Consider the following 15,665-nt stretch of genomic DNA (forward strand, 5'->3'; position numbering starts at 1 on the left):
ATCCGTGTGCTGCTGTGCATACTTGCAGACATGTAACGCCTCCCTTCTGGGTCCGCGAGCACCTCAGAGGTCCACAGCACGCAGCCTGACAGCAGGGCAGGTGAAGCCAGTGCTTGGGCCCCGAAGGCAGACTGCCAGGATTCAAATCCCAGCTCTGTCCCGTACTAACGGTGTGACCCCTGACAGGTCGGAACCTTCCTTGGGTCTCAGTTGTCCCATGCGTAAAATGGGAATAACAATGGTAGCTATCTCACGAGGCGGCTGTGAGCCAAGCGCTGAGAACCTGAGCCCCGCTAGCACAGTCAGCCTTGTCTCCCGGCAAGTTGCCCTTAGCCCCGGGCGAGCTCAGCTTCCCTTCCAGAGGCACCAGGAGAAGGCGTGCCCCTGGCGAGGCAGGGGAGCCCCAGAACTGCCCTGGGTGGCCGTGCTGTGGTGTGTGGAGACAGGTTTTGAAGCACTACTGAGACACATACAGACATGGCGAGAAATGCCAAGGTGACACCTGCCGGTGGCCCCCGAGGAGCCTGCCGTGAGCTGCCACAGTGATGCCTTCTCACCTGCTTGCCCGTCAGACGGGCGGGGCTGTTTCCTTCTACGCATGTCTGCTGCGACCGCGGGACTGTCCTTTGGGTAACGCTGGACCCTCGCCGGTGCCTATGTGACTTTCACCAGGGCGGCACATTCAAATGCATGTATTTGCTTCAACGTAAGTGATCGTCACCATTTGAGGGACCTGAGATGGAGCTGCGACTAATGCCGGGTGGGGCGACACTACTCAGAGCTGACTTTTGACTGCCGGGCCCCGCGTCAGTCCTAAGCACTTCACGTACATGTACCCCTTATTCCTCATGGCAACCCTGTGAGATGTGCACTGTTTTCATACTCGTTTTACAACAAAGGAAGCTGAAGCACAGAGGAATTAAAGTCACACCGTCAAAGGTGTCACAAACACAAATTGAAGGATACCCTCTAAACGGCCTGTATTCTTCGAAAATGCTAGTATCTTGAAACACAAAGAGAGGCTTAGGAGTTCTTCCAGATTTAAGTAGACTAAACTTGACAAGTGAACGCAACGCACGATCCAGAATGTTCTTTTGCCATACAAGATATGATTGGGGGAATCGGTCAGATCTGACCAATTACAATAGCATTATCTAAGAGTGTTAGCTCGGTGCTAGTTTCCTGGTTTTGTTAGTTGTACTGTGGCTCTGTGAGAGAATGCCCTTGCTTTTAGGAAATGCACAGCAAAGTGTTTCGAAGCATAAGCCTTCATGTCTGAACCCAACTCGCAAGTGAGTCAGGAAAAAAATTATAGGTGGATGTACAGAGGATAAAGCAAATATGGTAAAATGGTCCTATTTAGGGAATCTAGGCAAAAGGTGTACAGGAATTCTTTCTATTTTGCAACTTCTCTGAAGGTTTGAAATTGTGTCAAGATAAAAAGTTAAAGCAAAAAGGGAACAAGGGTCAGAACAGGGGGAAGGCATCCCAGGATGCATATTAATAATATTCCCCAGTTCCTGGGTCCGTCCGTCCGCCCTGGAAGCCAGACTGCTGTGGCTTCCTATGCATGACCTTGTTCTGTCCTTACCGTCATCTGTGTGGAAAAAGACGTTTTTGGCTCCCGTTTCACAGAAGCAAGTCGGAAAGATGAGGGATTTGCTCCAGGTCCTCCAGCTCCTTGGGACAGCGCTCAGGCTGGAAAGCAGGCTCTGTCCGTTCAAGCTCTATGCCCTGCGCCTCACCCCCACTGCTGACTCTGAGTTTGGGTGGAGAGGGGGATGGGTAGGACAGGCCATTTCTTCCTGGAGCTGTGGTGGAGGGAAGGTGCTGGGATGGAAGCAGACCAGGTCCACTTGCAGGACGGAGAGGGATAATTATTCCAGGATTCTGCAGGGACCAGATCCCGCAGGGCCAAGCGGGACAAGCTGGCATGTGGGAGGGGCCCTCAGATGCCAGCTGGAGGTGCCAGTGGTGGCCACAGTGGCGCAGGGCATAGCTTGGAGTGACCCGGGGCTGGGTGAGGTGGGCATTCTATGGTGGAGGACTGGCTTTGGAGGAGATTTTGGGAGACAACGGAAGTGCTTCCCAGCTGGGCTCAGCCTGCTGTCTAAGCCAGAGGGAGGCATCAGGGGGACTGGGAGCCGGTGGGCTTGGCAGTTTGGGGAAGTTCACATGCCCGATATAGGGGGCAGCTTGGCCTGAGATAGCTGGGCAGGGATTGCTGAGGACTTGAGTCTGGCCTGGCAGACCCCCTGTGGTGGGGGGTGGGGGTGGGGTCCAAGTGAAGACGAGGGCTTCTCTCCTGGCTGGAGGGTGGGAGCAGGAAGAGCTGAATGACCTCTGGCAGTCCCTCCTGGTCACTGGGACTGTCTGGCTTTTCCCCAGATTACAGAGCTGAGAGCAAGTGTCTGGCAGCCAGATGAGTCAGACTGGGAGGCTGCCTGCTTCTCCCATCAGCCTGCCCGGCATAGAGGCGGGCTAGGGGTTTGCCCTCTCTCCCCTCGAATGGCATCTCCCCCCACACCGAGTTTGAGGGGGAACACACAGGCTACGTGAACCGGTTTATTTTGCTGGGTCCCATGTGTGTCTGAGCGTGTGCCCACGCGTGCGGCAGGCTCAAACACCGTCCGTTGTAAAGTATCAGTGTTTTCATGGGTGAGTAGTAATTACTGGGTAATGCTTTAAAACCTTTCCTGAAGGAGTGCAAAGCTGTTTTTTTTCTAAAGTCAGGAGTACATTAAAAGGATTACCATGTAGATTTGATTTTTAGATAACACTAAAATGGATCCCAAATGGACTTCAGCAAAGGGATGCTATCTCCTTAATGGAAAGTGCACGGCCCGAGGCTCAGCTCCCAGAGCCAGGCAGGGGAGGGAGGGAGGGAAGAGGTGTCTGCGGGGCTGACTGCCGGGCTGGGTGGGGGCTGGGGAGGCAGGGCGGGGAGGGCGAGCCCTGACCCTCTGAGGATCGTCTTACTCCATCTGGGGAACAGGAGACCAGAGATGCCCCGTTTAAACCTTGCCTTTCCAGGAGTGTTTTCAGGTCTCCTGAATGGGCCCAGTGAGAGAGCAGACACAGCGTGGGTGCTCAGTAAAGAAGGGAGGGGTGAGTCAGACTTCTCCCAGGACCTCAGCCTTTCCAGACAGAGAAAACCTGAGGTCCCCGTATGCTCCGGGAGCCCCTTAGCCACGCTGGCCCCCGAGGTCTGTGCCTCTGTGGACATCAGACACTGGCAGAAGCCTTGTGGCTTCTTAAGAGTTCTCCGGGGCCCAGGAAGCAGAGTTCCCAGGCCTTCCCGAGCCCAGCTGTGTGCCAGAGCCAGCCCGGGCACAGGCAGGATGCAGGGGACCTGGGCTAGTGTGTGCCTGCGCTCCTCACGGCCTCCCTGGGTCCTGTAGGTTCCAGGCCCTTCCAGCTAGTGCTACAGATCACAGCTCCGAGGGCTTGGTGGCTAGGCGTGCCAGGGCCTGCGCTTAGAGGGCCAGCCTGTCCAGAAGCCATACCAGACGGAAGACGGAGCAGGACAGACACTTCTAGCGCTGGGGCCCTTCCTCACTTCGTTGTATAACTTAGTGGGTCTGGGTGCATCCCCGGCGTGTGGGTATTCTAGTTCCTCACACACCTCCTGCTAGTGACAGCACAAGGGTAGAGCCCTGAGGGCGGGGATGGGGGGCTCAGGCCTGCGGCCCGCGCAGTGCGCAGTACGCAGTACGCAAGGGGAAAACCAGCCTTGGCGGGGCTATCCTAGAGGCCGGGCCTGAGGTTTTCCAAGCTGTGCGTGTGCACCTGGAGCCGTGCCGGCTGGGTGCTCCCTCCACGGCACCCAGGGACGATAGTCCCACCTTGGGACCCACAGACTCACATCCAGCTCTCCTGACCACTCCCCTGTTTGCCCACACCTGGTTCCTCCCTGTAGGCCCGGCCTTGGAAGGAACCCTTCAGAGCCCCCTTAGCTCTCAGGGATGCCCGCTCCCCAGCTGGCTTCCATGGCCTCCTTAGAGCTCTGTGACTAGACTGCACCCTGCCGGAGGAGACACAGGCAGGCCTGAGGACATAGTCACCTTCAGCCTCATCTCTCTCAGACCAATTAACCTTTAGAGCTGCATTAAGGAAATTAGGCAGCAAGCATCCCAGCTAACAGGCCCTGCGGGGACTGGAGAAAGGAGGAAGGAGGAGAGTCCACTGCTGGCCTGTGCTGCCGGGCCTCTGCCGTCACCTGTCCTGCTGCTCCTGAGCCCTAGAGGGTCCCCTCCCCAAGAGAGATCTGAAGAGGCAGCAAGGCACGGGAAGGGGGATGACCCCCGGAGCCAGCTGGATGATGAGTGGCTTACTCTAGACCTTATCTTCAGAGCTTCTGTGCCTCAGTTTCCCCATCCTGCCTTGGAGCATTTTCCTGGAAGAGCTCTGAGGGCCCTTCTGACCTGACATCTGTGGATTCTGAGACTGAGGCCCCTTGGAGGCTGATTCCCTTCTGAAGTCTGAGGAAAGGTCAGACGTCAGGAAGAGGGAAAGGGACGGAAGCCGCTCAGACTCTGGGCTGAGGGCAGTGGGAGGAGGCAGGGATAGGAGGGATACCAGGGAGTGGGAACTGAACCCAGAGCCCTAGAGAGCGCTGGGGTCCCCTGGAGAGGATGGGGTCAGGAGGAGGGCAGACTTCACGGGCTTGGTGGAGAGCCAGGGAGGCAGGAAGGGGTGGGCTGTCCCCTCCAGAGAGGACTCCCCATGCACACGAGCCTTGGTCAGGGAGGGCACATCCCCACCCCACTGTCTTCATGAGGGGTTCTCAGGCACCCCCAGCTGCCCCCAGGGCCTGGACTCTGAGACTTCGTGCATTTCTTCCCAGGCAGCCTTCAGCACATTCAGGCCTCAGGGTTCCACACAGGAAGTCCAGACTCAGGATGACTTCTGTCCCCACCTCCTCCTCAACTGTTGCTCCCTGCGGTCACTCGGTGTGGCCCCAAGGCTGGGGGCTAGAGGGGCACATGCTATGCCTGTGTACACACACTTGCCTGATGGGAGGTCACCTCTCCTTCCAGTAAACTGCATGCTGAAATTCCTGCCCTTTGTATTTTTTCTTGTATGTTAGGAAGCATGCATGGGCCCTGGGAGGGGGCCCATGGCTCCGAGACTCTTATCCTGGTGGGAGGAGCAAGGATTCGGAGATTCAGAACCACCCCACCCTCAGGCCAGGGCAGGTAGGAAGTTTGAATCTAGCTAGAAGCATTCCTGAGGAGAGCCCCAAGGAGACCGGCCCCGCAGCCTCCCTGGCGCTCCTGCCAGGAGACCCAGAGTGCCTGCTCCCCACTGGGAGTGTCATGGGGCGCCCCACTTTCTTCCTGATGCCGCCACAGTTCTGCATGAGTAAGCCAAGAGGCTGTAGCCTGACTTTTGAGGGTAAAATGGTCCAAGGCACGAACTGTCAGGAGGTCTCGCTCTGGGTGTTCCAGTGGACCCCAGCCCATGGTGAGATTCAGTTGGTAGGGCCACCGAGGAGCCAGTCAGATGGTGGCTGCATGAGGACAGTTTCAGGCCTCCCGTCGAGCAGACCGCGCAGGAGGCAGTGGCCGGGGCGGGGGGGGGGCAGCTCAGGGGGGCTGGGCCTTGGGGCTCCGTGTGTGCCGTGCATCTAGCAGATGCGGGGCTCCACAGTCTGCCTACAGCTTCTGGAGGGACCTTCGCAGGCCGGGGGAACAGACTGTGTCAGGCAGCTCAAAGGACAGGACCCCGGGGCCAGGCGGGGAGCTGCGGAGGAACCCCAACCCCGGAGGGGGCAACAGCGGGAAGCAGTGGGATGGGCCCTGAGGCCCGGAGCCACAGAGTCCATCCCGTGTCCATCTGTGTTGTCTGTCCATCCACAGGTGTGCCGATGCTCTCCGTCCAGCCCAAAGGCAAGCAGAAGGGCTGTGCGGGCTGCAACCGCAAGATCAAGGACCGCTACCTGCTGAAGGCGCTGGACAAGTACTGGCACGAGGACTGCCTCAAGTGCGCGTGCTGTGACTGCCGCCTGGGCGAGGTGGGCTCCACCCTCTACACCAAGGCCAACCTCATCCTGTGCCGGCGCGACTACCTGAGGTGCGCCTCCCGCCGGCCCCCCTCCTGGGCCGGCACCGCTCTGCCCCTGCCTCTAGACCCAGGCCCTGGTACTCATCCCTGGCTATCCTGGCCCGGCCCTGCTCCCCCAGACGTCGCAGAGCCCCGAAGACAGAGCCACGCTGTCAGCTGCTCAGCTCAGTGCCCCGCACAGGGCCTGATCCGGCCTTTGCAACCATTGGGCACCTGAGAGAAGTTTCCCAAGGGCACCAGCCTGGCTCTGCCCGTTTTTGCCAGGTCCTTCTGACCCAGCCTGTCCCTGGAATCTGGGAGGGGACACTGCAGAGGCCTTCCAGGAGCAGGTGGGGAAGCTCTGACTTCCCTGGGCCCCTCCTGCCTGGTGAAGTCTCCTGGCGTTAGACAACGTGGGTGCCTGGGGCGTCCGTCAAGTAGCCAGACCCTGGGAGAAGGACCACTGATGTCAGAGCTTAAAGCCCTGGGTTTGAACTAGCTCTGAACCCTCTGGCTTCTGACCTTCTCCAAGCCACAGTTTGTCCTTCCGTGAGTAGTATGAACTAAAGCTTCTCCAGCTCGCATTCCTTGGAGCGCCAACCCACCCTCCCCCACAGCCTGGATCCTATTCCCTGGGGCTGTCTTCCCCAATTAACCCTCCCTTAGGCCGTTTATGACATCAGCAAGGCTGGAAGGAAGCCGCAAAGTGGGGGCCTTGGCTGAGACCCAGCATCTACATTTGGCTGGGTGGTGGTGGCTGGGCCTTGTGAGGAAGGAAGGCCCATTGCATTAATTAATAGGTCGGGCAAGGGCTTCGTGGGGGCCTCCCTCTGCTCAGGTCTGGGCCGTGGTAGGGGGCAGTGTTATCAGCAGAGGCTCCCCTACTTTCTGGAAGAGCCTAAGGTTTACCTGCCTGCACCTTCTCTTTCAACATCTGCCTTCAGCCGGAAGTTTTTTAAGTGGCGCAATAATCCAGGATCTGTGACTCAGTGCTCCTTGCTGGGCCGGAGGAGGGGGCTGAGGTCAGGAGGCGGGGCCAAGGAAGACTATTTCTGGGGACTGCTCCCTCGATGACCTGGAAGGTCCCTCCAACCCCTGAGCCCCCACACTCCCCTCCAAGTCGGAAGGTTTCAGACATCCCCTGGGGGCTGAACCTCCCAGGTTAGGGAGAGTTGGCACACCGACAGATGAGTCCCTAGGACCTGGAGGGGGCGGGGGGCACAGTGCCGGTGGGCTTGTCAGCAGAGTCAAAGCACCCGCAAGCCTTCTGAGCCCTGCCAGCTACTGGAGCGTGAAGGTGTATTTTTCTGGGCTCTGGCAGAGGCCAAGGAGTGACTTTGGGGCCAGGTAGGTCAGTGGGCTGGGGTGGGGGTGGGGCTTCCTTGGGCCGCTCCGTCCCCAGCCTGCCCCCTCTGCAGCCACTGGAGGCAGTGGACTGGGGGCAGTGAGCCCCCCCCCCTTGGCAGGCAGATGTCGTGGCCCAGTCTTTGTCTGCCTTAATCTGAGCCACCAGGCAGCTGAGGCTGATGAATAATGGAGCCAAGCAGGCGCCTGGGCTTGAGCAGGACAAATCAGGGATTAGAGGGTCTCTCGCCCGCCTTTCATCCCCCCTTGCCTCACTTGGGGCCTGCTCAGCCAGGGTGCAGAAAAGAAGCAAGGAGGAGCCTGGCTGGCTCAGACCGTTGGCACACCCAGCCCGAGATCGGCCTGCATGGGGAGAACGTGAGCGCCCCATCCTGGGAGCTCTGCCGCCAGCAGCTAGGAGGAGGGAATGCCTGCGTGCAAGAGGCCTCGTGTCAAATGTCCTTGGAACGCTGGGCATCAGTCCTATTTTAGAAGCATCTTTGAGCAGGATCACCTAGTTCAGCACCCTCTGTTGGAAAAGGATCAACTGAGATCCAGGAAAAGGAAAAAGGGATTTGGGCAAGTCACCCAGTGAGTTGGTTACAGAAAAAGACCACCCCATAGGGGTGTTGTCAGAATTAAATGGGTTGATCCTAGTACAGCCCTCAGAACGGTGCCCGGCGTGTGGCAAACACGCTCTGTAGAGGCGTGCACGAAGGGGTCTGTGACTGAGTTTACCGAAGTTTCCACCACAAGCCTGCGAAGGATGCACTCTGGTCTCCGTTTTACAGTGAAAATACCCGAGGCTCAGAGAGACCCCGGACCAGCCTGAGGGCCGGCAGACTGCCCCTGAGTTCGTGCTTCTGTGACTGCAGCCCTCGCTCGTGGCCCAGGGCAGTGTTCTTCAGTGGCCCTGGGTTCCAGTAGCCCGATCCCCGTGGGAGCCTGGGAGGGGGGCCCTGTCAGCCCAGCCCAGGGATGGGCAGTGTCCTCCAACCCCTGAGCCCCCACTCTCCCCTCCCGGGGTGGCGGGGCTGATTTCTCTGAAGCCCGATCTCTTAGCAGAGTCGCGAAGCTGCCCTGTGTGCCCCCCCTCCCCCCGGCCCAGGCCCAGCTGCTGAGCCCGCAGGAGGAGGGACCCGTGGGGCCCTGGGTCGCGGCAGCCCCTGAGCCCTCCGCACCCTTCCCTCGGCAGGCTGTTCGGCACCACAGGAAACTGCGCTGCCTGTAGCAAGCTGATCCCAGCCTTCGAGATGGTGATGCGGGCCCGGGACAACGTCTATCACCTCGACTGCTTCGCCTGCCAGCTCTGCAACCAGAGGTGAGAGCCGCACCGTAGCCGACCCCTGCGGGTGCCTGCCAGGCTGCGCGCTGGGGTGCACGTGCACAGGCGGGATCTGCGTGTACACGCGTGTGGCACACTGTCTTGAGCATGCACGTGCGTGTGCTCCGTGTATGCCTGAGCCTGTAGCCGAGTGCGTGCCCTCCAGCGCTGTCGTGTGCGGATTTGTGCGACTGTGCTGGGTCACGCGTGCACGAGCTCACTGCATGTGTATGTTGTGTCGTGCACACGTGTGCATTTCTCAGTGTGCACGAACGAGGCAGGTACGTGTGTGCTGTGTGTGCATGACGGATGAGGATGAGTGCAGACACAGTTAAAAACGCGTGTACAAGGGGTCTGTACACACACCCTGGGCCCTTGCCTGTCAGCCATACGTGTGTGCATGTATGTACGTTTTAGTGAGACGGTGTTCCTGTGCCTGGAAGGCCATTCCCTTCTGGGAACGGCTGCTCACTCCTGTGATTCTGGTTCCAGCCCAGCCACTTTCTGATCCCTACACAGTGTCCTAGCCCCGTGGGGAGGCCCCGGGGACCGAAGGAGTCAGAACCCCTCAGCCCTGTCTGGGGACCTAGCTGTAGAGGACGAGCCCTTTTCTCAGGAGCCCCCCTGTCAGGAAGGAGCTCACGCAAGTGTCCCCAGAGGATGAGGTCCGGAGGGACCTGCAGGGAACACCGAAGGGGATCGCTGGGGGCTTGGACGGAACCTCCATTAAGAGGGCTCCGTGAAGTTGCAGTGCCACCTGGTGGTTGGATCGGGATCTGCTGGGACTGGGCCTATGACCCTGGGGTCTGGCTAAAGGCCTAGCCACCCCGGGAGCATCTTTGGGGAAAGGGCTGAATCCTCCAATACTTTAGAAGGACTGGAAGGGGGTAGCAAAGCAAGGCCTTCTTTGGGTGGGAGGGAAGGTGGTGGCACAGGGTCACCTCCTCTTGGAAGGAGGCTCCAGGAAGCCTACAGATTCTGTTCAAAGGAAGAGGTTCACTGAGTCATCCTCCTAAGTCGGAGAAAGGAACAGAAGGATAGAAAAATCAACCATTTTACTCCTTCCTCCTTCCCCATTTCTACCTCCCCGTCTCTCTCCTCTCTCGGTCTTTTTCTGTTTCTTTGCCCTTCTCTTTCTTTCTCCCTCTCCGGGGCTGGGGTGGGTTATTCCTACACCTTCCCACCAACCCCACCCCTCCAGGGAAGACCTGACTGTGGCCCAGACTCGTCTGTCTGTCTGTCCTACACCCCAGACTATAGCGCCTGGCTGAGGGTGACTGACCGGGTTAGCTATGAGACTTTGGGGATCCCTTCTGGAAAGTTGAAGGAACAAATTCTCCAGGACCTCCGTTCTCACAGGTCCACCTCCTGGGCTGGGCTGGGGCCTGTCTGGAGCCCCCACCGTCCACTAGGACCCCTCCATGGCCTCTCTCTCCTGCTTGGATTTTCCAGATTTTGTGTGGGAGACAGATTCTTCCTGAAGAACAACATGATTTTGTGTCAGATGGACTACGAGGAGGGGCAGCTCAACGGCACCTTTGAGTCCCAGGTCCAGTAACACCCGGCGCCTGGCCTCCAGGCCCGCCCGCCCGCCCGCCCGGCCGGCCATTCTCCTGCCGGTTAGAACTCGTCCGTCCTCGATGGGAGGGACGGCCCTTCCTCGCCGCCCGTCTGTGTGTGACCCCTCCTGGGGCCGGGCTGGGCCTGTACAGTCTGTCTTCTGTATATAAATGGGAACATTTATTTTATGAGAAATGTAATGCGATTTTATTACTGGCGTGGATTAAACTTATGAATGTTTCCGGGGAGGTTACTGTGCGTTGATCACCTGACTGACACAGACCTGGGGCCCCTCCAGAGCCGGGCGTGGAGCAGGGCATGGGGCTCCAGCTGGGCTTTAGAGGGTAGAAGCTGGAGGGAAGGGGATAAGCCCATGTATCCCACAGCCAGATGTGGGAACGGGGATGTCCTCCCCTCCCCTTGGCAGAATATATACCCTGGCCCCCAAGATAAACAGAGGCAAGATGAAACCCTCCCTTCCCTGGGTTCCTGTGTGACCTCCCTCCACTGAGACCACCAGCCAGGAACCCAGCCTTGACCTCCCCCCACAGTAAGACCCTGAATCCTGCTCCTTCTACCATGGGAATACCATTCTTAAACCCCTCTTCCCTTTCAGGGTGATGGACAGCGTTTGCTGTCTCCTCCCTGCAGCTTGGGCCTGACCTGGGGCCCACCTTTCTGCTCTTCTGGGTGAGCGAGAACAATCCTGTTGGCCTGTATTCAGCCCACGCAGGCCTGAGGCTTTCATTCATTCATGCATTCATTCATTCATTCAGCAAACCTTAATCCACTCTGTCTCAGCCCCATGCTGCAAGCACCAGACATGCGGATGAATCATGGATCGGACACAGTCCCTGCCCTTGAGGATGAGGGAGAAAGCCAGGAAAACAAGTGGAGCCCAGCACAGTGAGGACGAACCCCGCAGGGAGACCTGGGATGGGCCAGTTCTCTTCCTCAGACCACGACCACTGGCGACGACCGCGGAGAGTCAGAGACAGCCCGTCCAGTGGACACACAGTCAGACATCCGTCTGGCATACTCATGCTGGCAGGCAGGAGACACCGACCCACAAGCGGACGGGTGTGTAGGCAGAAGTGGGCGGGGACAGCCAGCCAGACAGACGCCCAAGGCGTTTTCCATGCACAGGCTCGGCGGGCTCACCCAGGGCAGCAGGAGGGCCGTCTTGCTCTCACCTGCCACCACAGGACCAAGCACGGAGCTGGAACGGCGGACGTATCACTGAATGGTATTAAAAATAGGGACTCCTTGGATCAAGCCTGATGGGGAAGGCTGTACGGACAGGCTGCCCCCACCATCAGGCCACTTGCTCCTCCTTCTCCGGGGACTGTTCTCACCCTGGCCTCAGCCCAGAGCCCAGGCAGGGCTGATGGAGCCCACCCACTGCCTCTGGTCCTGCCTGCTCCTGGAAGGGGACCTGCATGTCACCCTGACCCGGGCCTGCTCCCCCACTTGGAGTGAAATGGGAGCATGGCCGGGCCCTTGGGGCCCAGGGAGCAGGCTACCTCCCCACATTGTGGTTTTGTGGCCAGTGGCCCGCTCCGTGGGCAGGGATCACTAGGGCCAAGGATCTCGGACTAGGGGTTCTCACCCGTGGGGCTTCCCCCTTCTGTGATGGAGCCGCACCTGCCTGAGTGACAGAGAAGAGGGGCAAGGAGCCAGGTGGCCCGGCCGCAGTGGGGTTTGTGTGTGAGGTGTCTGGTGTGCCTGCGGAACTGGGGAGTGGAGTGGGTGCTGCCGTGTGAGGCGGGGACCGAGTCCGAGTCCCTAAATTGGAGGGCTGGAGTCTGCCGTGAGGAATTTTCTCTCTCAGCTTGGAAAAGGGAATCAGTTCCCTGAACGGCAGCAGAGCCTCCCATGCCGGACCCTCCCTGGGCCCTCGGGCCAAGGAGGGCTGTGCCCACCCCTAGGCCCCCAACCCCTAACTTCAGAGTTTACTGCAGATGAAGTTGTAACACAAGTTAATTACATGGTTATCGAGAGATAACGGAGCCACCCGAATGCAGTTTCTGGGCAATTACAATTGTTTCCAACAGAGTTCCCATATTGCAGCCATGAAATAACATGTCGTTTTGCAGTAATTATGTAATTAACTTGTCTCACCGCTCTAGGTTGCACAACAATTAATTCACTCACAATGAGATAGACTCAACATCAGGCAGCCGGCCCCTGAAAGCCCCCGAGAGCAGAGCTGGCCTTCTAGGAGGACCCCAGCCCCGCTCTGCCCACCGCAGACCTTGCCAGGGGGCTTCCTCAGTTCAACATGCGGTGGAACGTGCCAGATCCAGCACCATGGCCCCACTTACGGCTGTGTCATCGTCCCTATCCGGGACATGGGAATGACGATTTCCCGCAGCAACCATGAGCCGGAGATCTATACCGTGAAGTGCTGTGCTTACGACAGCTGGGGTCACCATGCTGGACGTCATGATGTGCTGAGTGAGACACCCTTTGCCCAGAAGTCCCACAGCGGTCCACGGCTGCCACCAAGAAGAGGCCACACAGGCCTTGCAGACATGCGGCTGGTGTGGAACCAACGGCAGGGCAGGGGAAGCAGAAAGGAGACCGGGCTCTTCCTGTAGCAGGGCAGCCAGGGCAGGGCTGCAGTGGCTACTTGCGGCCAGGGATTATGCACCTTGGGAGCTCCCCAGGGGCTCCCAAGAAAAGCCTGACTCCTCCGCCCCCCCGCCCAGCCACGTGGCATATAGGAAACTTGGTGAAGTACAGGGCATGAATGGCTCTGACCCGGTTCTCCTTGGGGCTGCAGCACCATGTAGACAAGGGTAGGGGGAGACAGGAAGAACCAAGCATGGATAGCTGGAGGCTGCAGCAGCTCGAGCCTCAGCCCGGGGCCGTGTGGGCGGTGGCAGTGCGGACAGACATCGTATGGTAGCCGTGCATGGTCCCCTCTTCCTCCAGCTAGCCCATGGGACCCTGTCTTTCCTGTCTGCGTTCCTTGGTGGCCTGTGTCAGAGATACCCTAACAAGGGGCCTGGAACCCACGGAATATGGCCCCTGCTTATGTCCCACCCCTTAGCCTGAAGCTGGACCACATAGTCAGTTTGGAAAGAAATTTGGTTCCAGTCTCGACAGTGCTGCATGACCCGTCTCGTCTCCTGGGCCTCGCCCCAGAGACTGTGCCCACATCGTGAGACACAGGAGCCAAGGCAGAACCCGCGTGAAATTCCTGCCCAGAAAGTCTCATCTCTGCGTGGAGACCATTGCTTTCCTCCCTTAAAGCTGTCAGTGATCATCACAGCCTGACTGACTATGTCTGGCATGGAGTGCTCCCCAGCACCACCCATCTAGGGACGCTGCCACCAAGTGAAGGTAGATTCGGGAAAGTTGCTTTGTGCAACTGTGCATTACCTCTAAAACTATAATTACCTAAAAATGAATGACTAAAGATGGGCTGCCGTGAAGATCAGTTGGTCCAGAAAAATACTTGGTCCAGCCTGGTTTAATTATGAGAAAATAATCAGATAAAACACACACACACACAAATACACACAGCTCCAGAGTGTTAGTAAATCAGAAGCTCCTGAACAAACCTCATCCCTGGGCCTGGGACAGACTTTCGTACTACCTTGTCTCAACAAGGGTGGGAGTCTCTTGCCCCCCGATGTAGGGTTGAGGGGTATCCCAGATCTCTCAGACTCCCAAGAGTAAGTGGACTACAAGTAGATTGTTCCTTAGCTCCCCCCCCCCCCCCGTTGCTGCCATATTTGTCGCCCAGCAATAGCCCCTCCTACCAATTGGTCTGCCCCCAGCTTAGCACCTCTGAGTTCCTGCTGGCTCCTGTGGCCACGCTGAGCTCCGCCCACCCCCAGGCTCCAGTGGTCTCCAGCACTCACCACCCCTCCCCTCTGGGCTGGGGCTGGTGCTTACACGACTTTCACATCACACTTCTTTCTGTGGCTTCTCCTTTTCACCCCCGGCACCTACTTCGTGGAACAGGGACCTCCCTTGCTGGCGCTTGTCTCCGGACCCTTTCCAGGGGCTCAGGGCCAGACCTAGGAAGGGGAATGCAGGTCCTGCTCAGGACATCCATCAGGGCGCGGGGTGGAGCAAAGGGTGCTTTACTGTGCAACTGCCGTAGCAGGAAGAGAGAAACAGGCTGGGGCCAGGTTTCTGGGAGGAAGGAAACCTGCAGCGCCGAGAGAGAGATGAGCTTTTAAAGCGTATTTCCTGTGGAGAACAGTTGGATTCAAATATTTTGGACTCTCCCGAATGGTTTTTATTCTGGGGCACCAGCCTTTCCCTTTATGAAACATGGTGAAAATCCTCTATGCTGCGGGTTCCCCCAAATACCAATTTCTCCCTCTCTAGACCCCCCAGGCTGCACACCTACACAAGGCTTCCCATGGGGGCCGCCTGGACCTCAATTCTCTGAGCTCACACGCTCCCAGCTCCACACAGCAGCCCAGTTTCCAGACTACCCCACTAGCACTGGGTGTTGCAGACCTCGTGGCCTTCTCAGGCGGCTCAGGAGCCCTTTGGCTGCCGCTGGCACCGGGTTGGGTCTCCTCCTTCGGCCCCCTGCCTTCTCTGGGTATGACTACATTCCAGAGAGGAGCCAGTCTGGGGGTCCTGCCTGGGCCTTGATGTACACTGTCACCTCCTGAGTCTGCTCTGCGAGCAGAGCAGGAGCCCCCTTGTGACCTGGCGTCTCCTACGTTTCCGGCAAGTACAGTTTTGTCTTTCAGAGTCTGAAGGTGCGAAGGGACAGAGGCAGTTTCTGGGCCACACCTCTTGTAACAGGTCTCCTTCTGCCCTTGGGGGATATGGGGCTCTCCCCACAGGGGGTCCGAGGGCTCTTCCGAATGACCCAGGACCCCCTCCTCCTGCCTCCCTCCTGATGTGCCAGCACGGGTTAGGGATCCGAGGTGGCACGCTTGCCTGAGACAGAGGGACGGAGAGGGAGAGATGAGAGAGTAAGAGAGGGGGGAGGAAGAAAGGAAAGAGGAGACAGATGGGAAGAGATGAGATGGGGCAGGAGAGCAGGAAGAGAGAACGGGCAACAGGTCTGGGAAGAATCTAACTGCTGGGGAGGCGTGGGCTGAGGGCAGCTATGGTGGCAAAGGGCCACGTGCCATGGTAGTGGCATGTGGCCAGGAGCCAGATTACGTGGGTTCAGAACCATAGCTCCTGTGCGTGGCAGCTGCCCGGCCTTCAGCAGCTCACTTCACTCCTGTCTTATAGAGGAGGCAAGTCCTCATCTTTACAAGGGGGTGTGGGCAGTGCCTCCTAAGACTGCCTGAGCCAAGCCTTAGATGAGTCATCACGTGGGTGGCACCTGCCACAATGGCAGCAGGCTCACGGTGGAGCACGGGCTTGACCCAGCCGGCACTAGGTCTGCTGGTTCTGAGGCCCA

The 15,665-nt window shown here is 58.5% G+C and overlaps 1 protein-coding gene across 3 annotated transcripts in view; it reads left to right on the plus strand.

Moving 5' to 3' along the window:
• Positions 1-10,512, plus strand: part of LMO1 (LIM domain only 1) — a 40,304-nt gene extending 29,792 nt beyond the window's left edge. For 2 of the 3 annotated variants that reach the window (XM_045783113.2, XM_045783111.2), the window contains 3 exons: positions 5,862-6,075; positions 8,585-8,710; positions 10,166-10,512. In XM_045783113.2, the coding sequence (XP_045639069.1) occupies positions 5,862-6,075; positions 8,585-8,710; positions 10,166-10,271 (446 nt within the window). In that variant the 3' untranslated portion in view covers positions 10,272-10,512. The other variant, XM_087868057.1, reaches the window with a different exon arrangement.
• The last annotated feature ends 5,153 nt before the right edge of the window (positions 10,513-15,665 follow it).

Source organism: Ursus americanus, chromosome 16, assembly GCF_024610735.1.
Source record: "Ursus americanus isolate L20-20 chromosome 16, mUrsAme1.1.p, whole genome shotgun sequence".
NCBI classification, from domain to species: Eukaryota; Metazoa; Chordata; class Mammalia; order Carnivora; family Ursidae; genus Ursus; species Ursus americanus.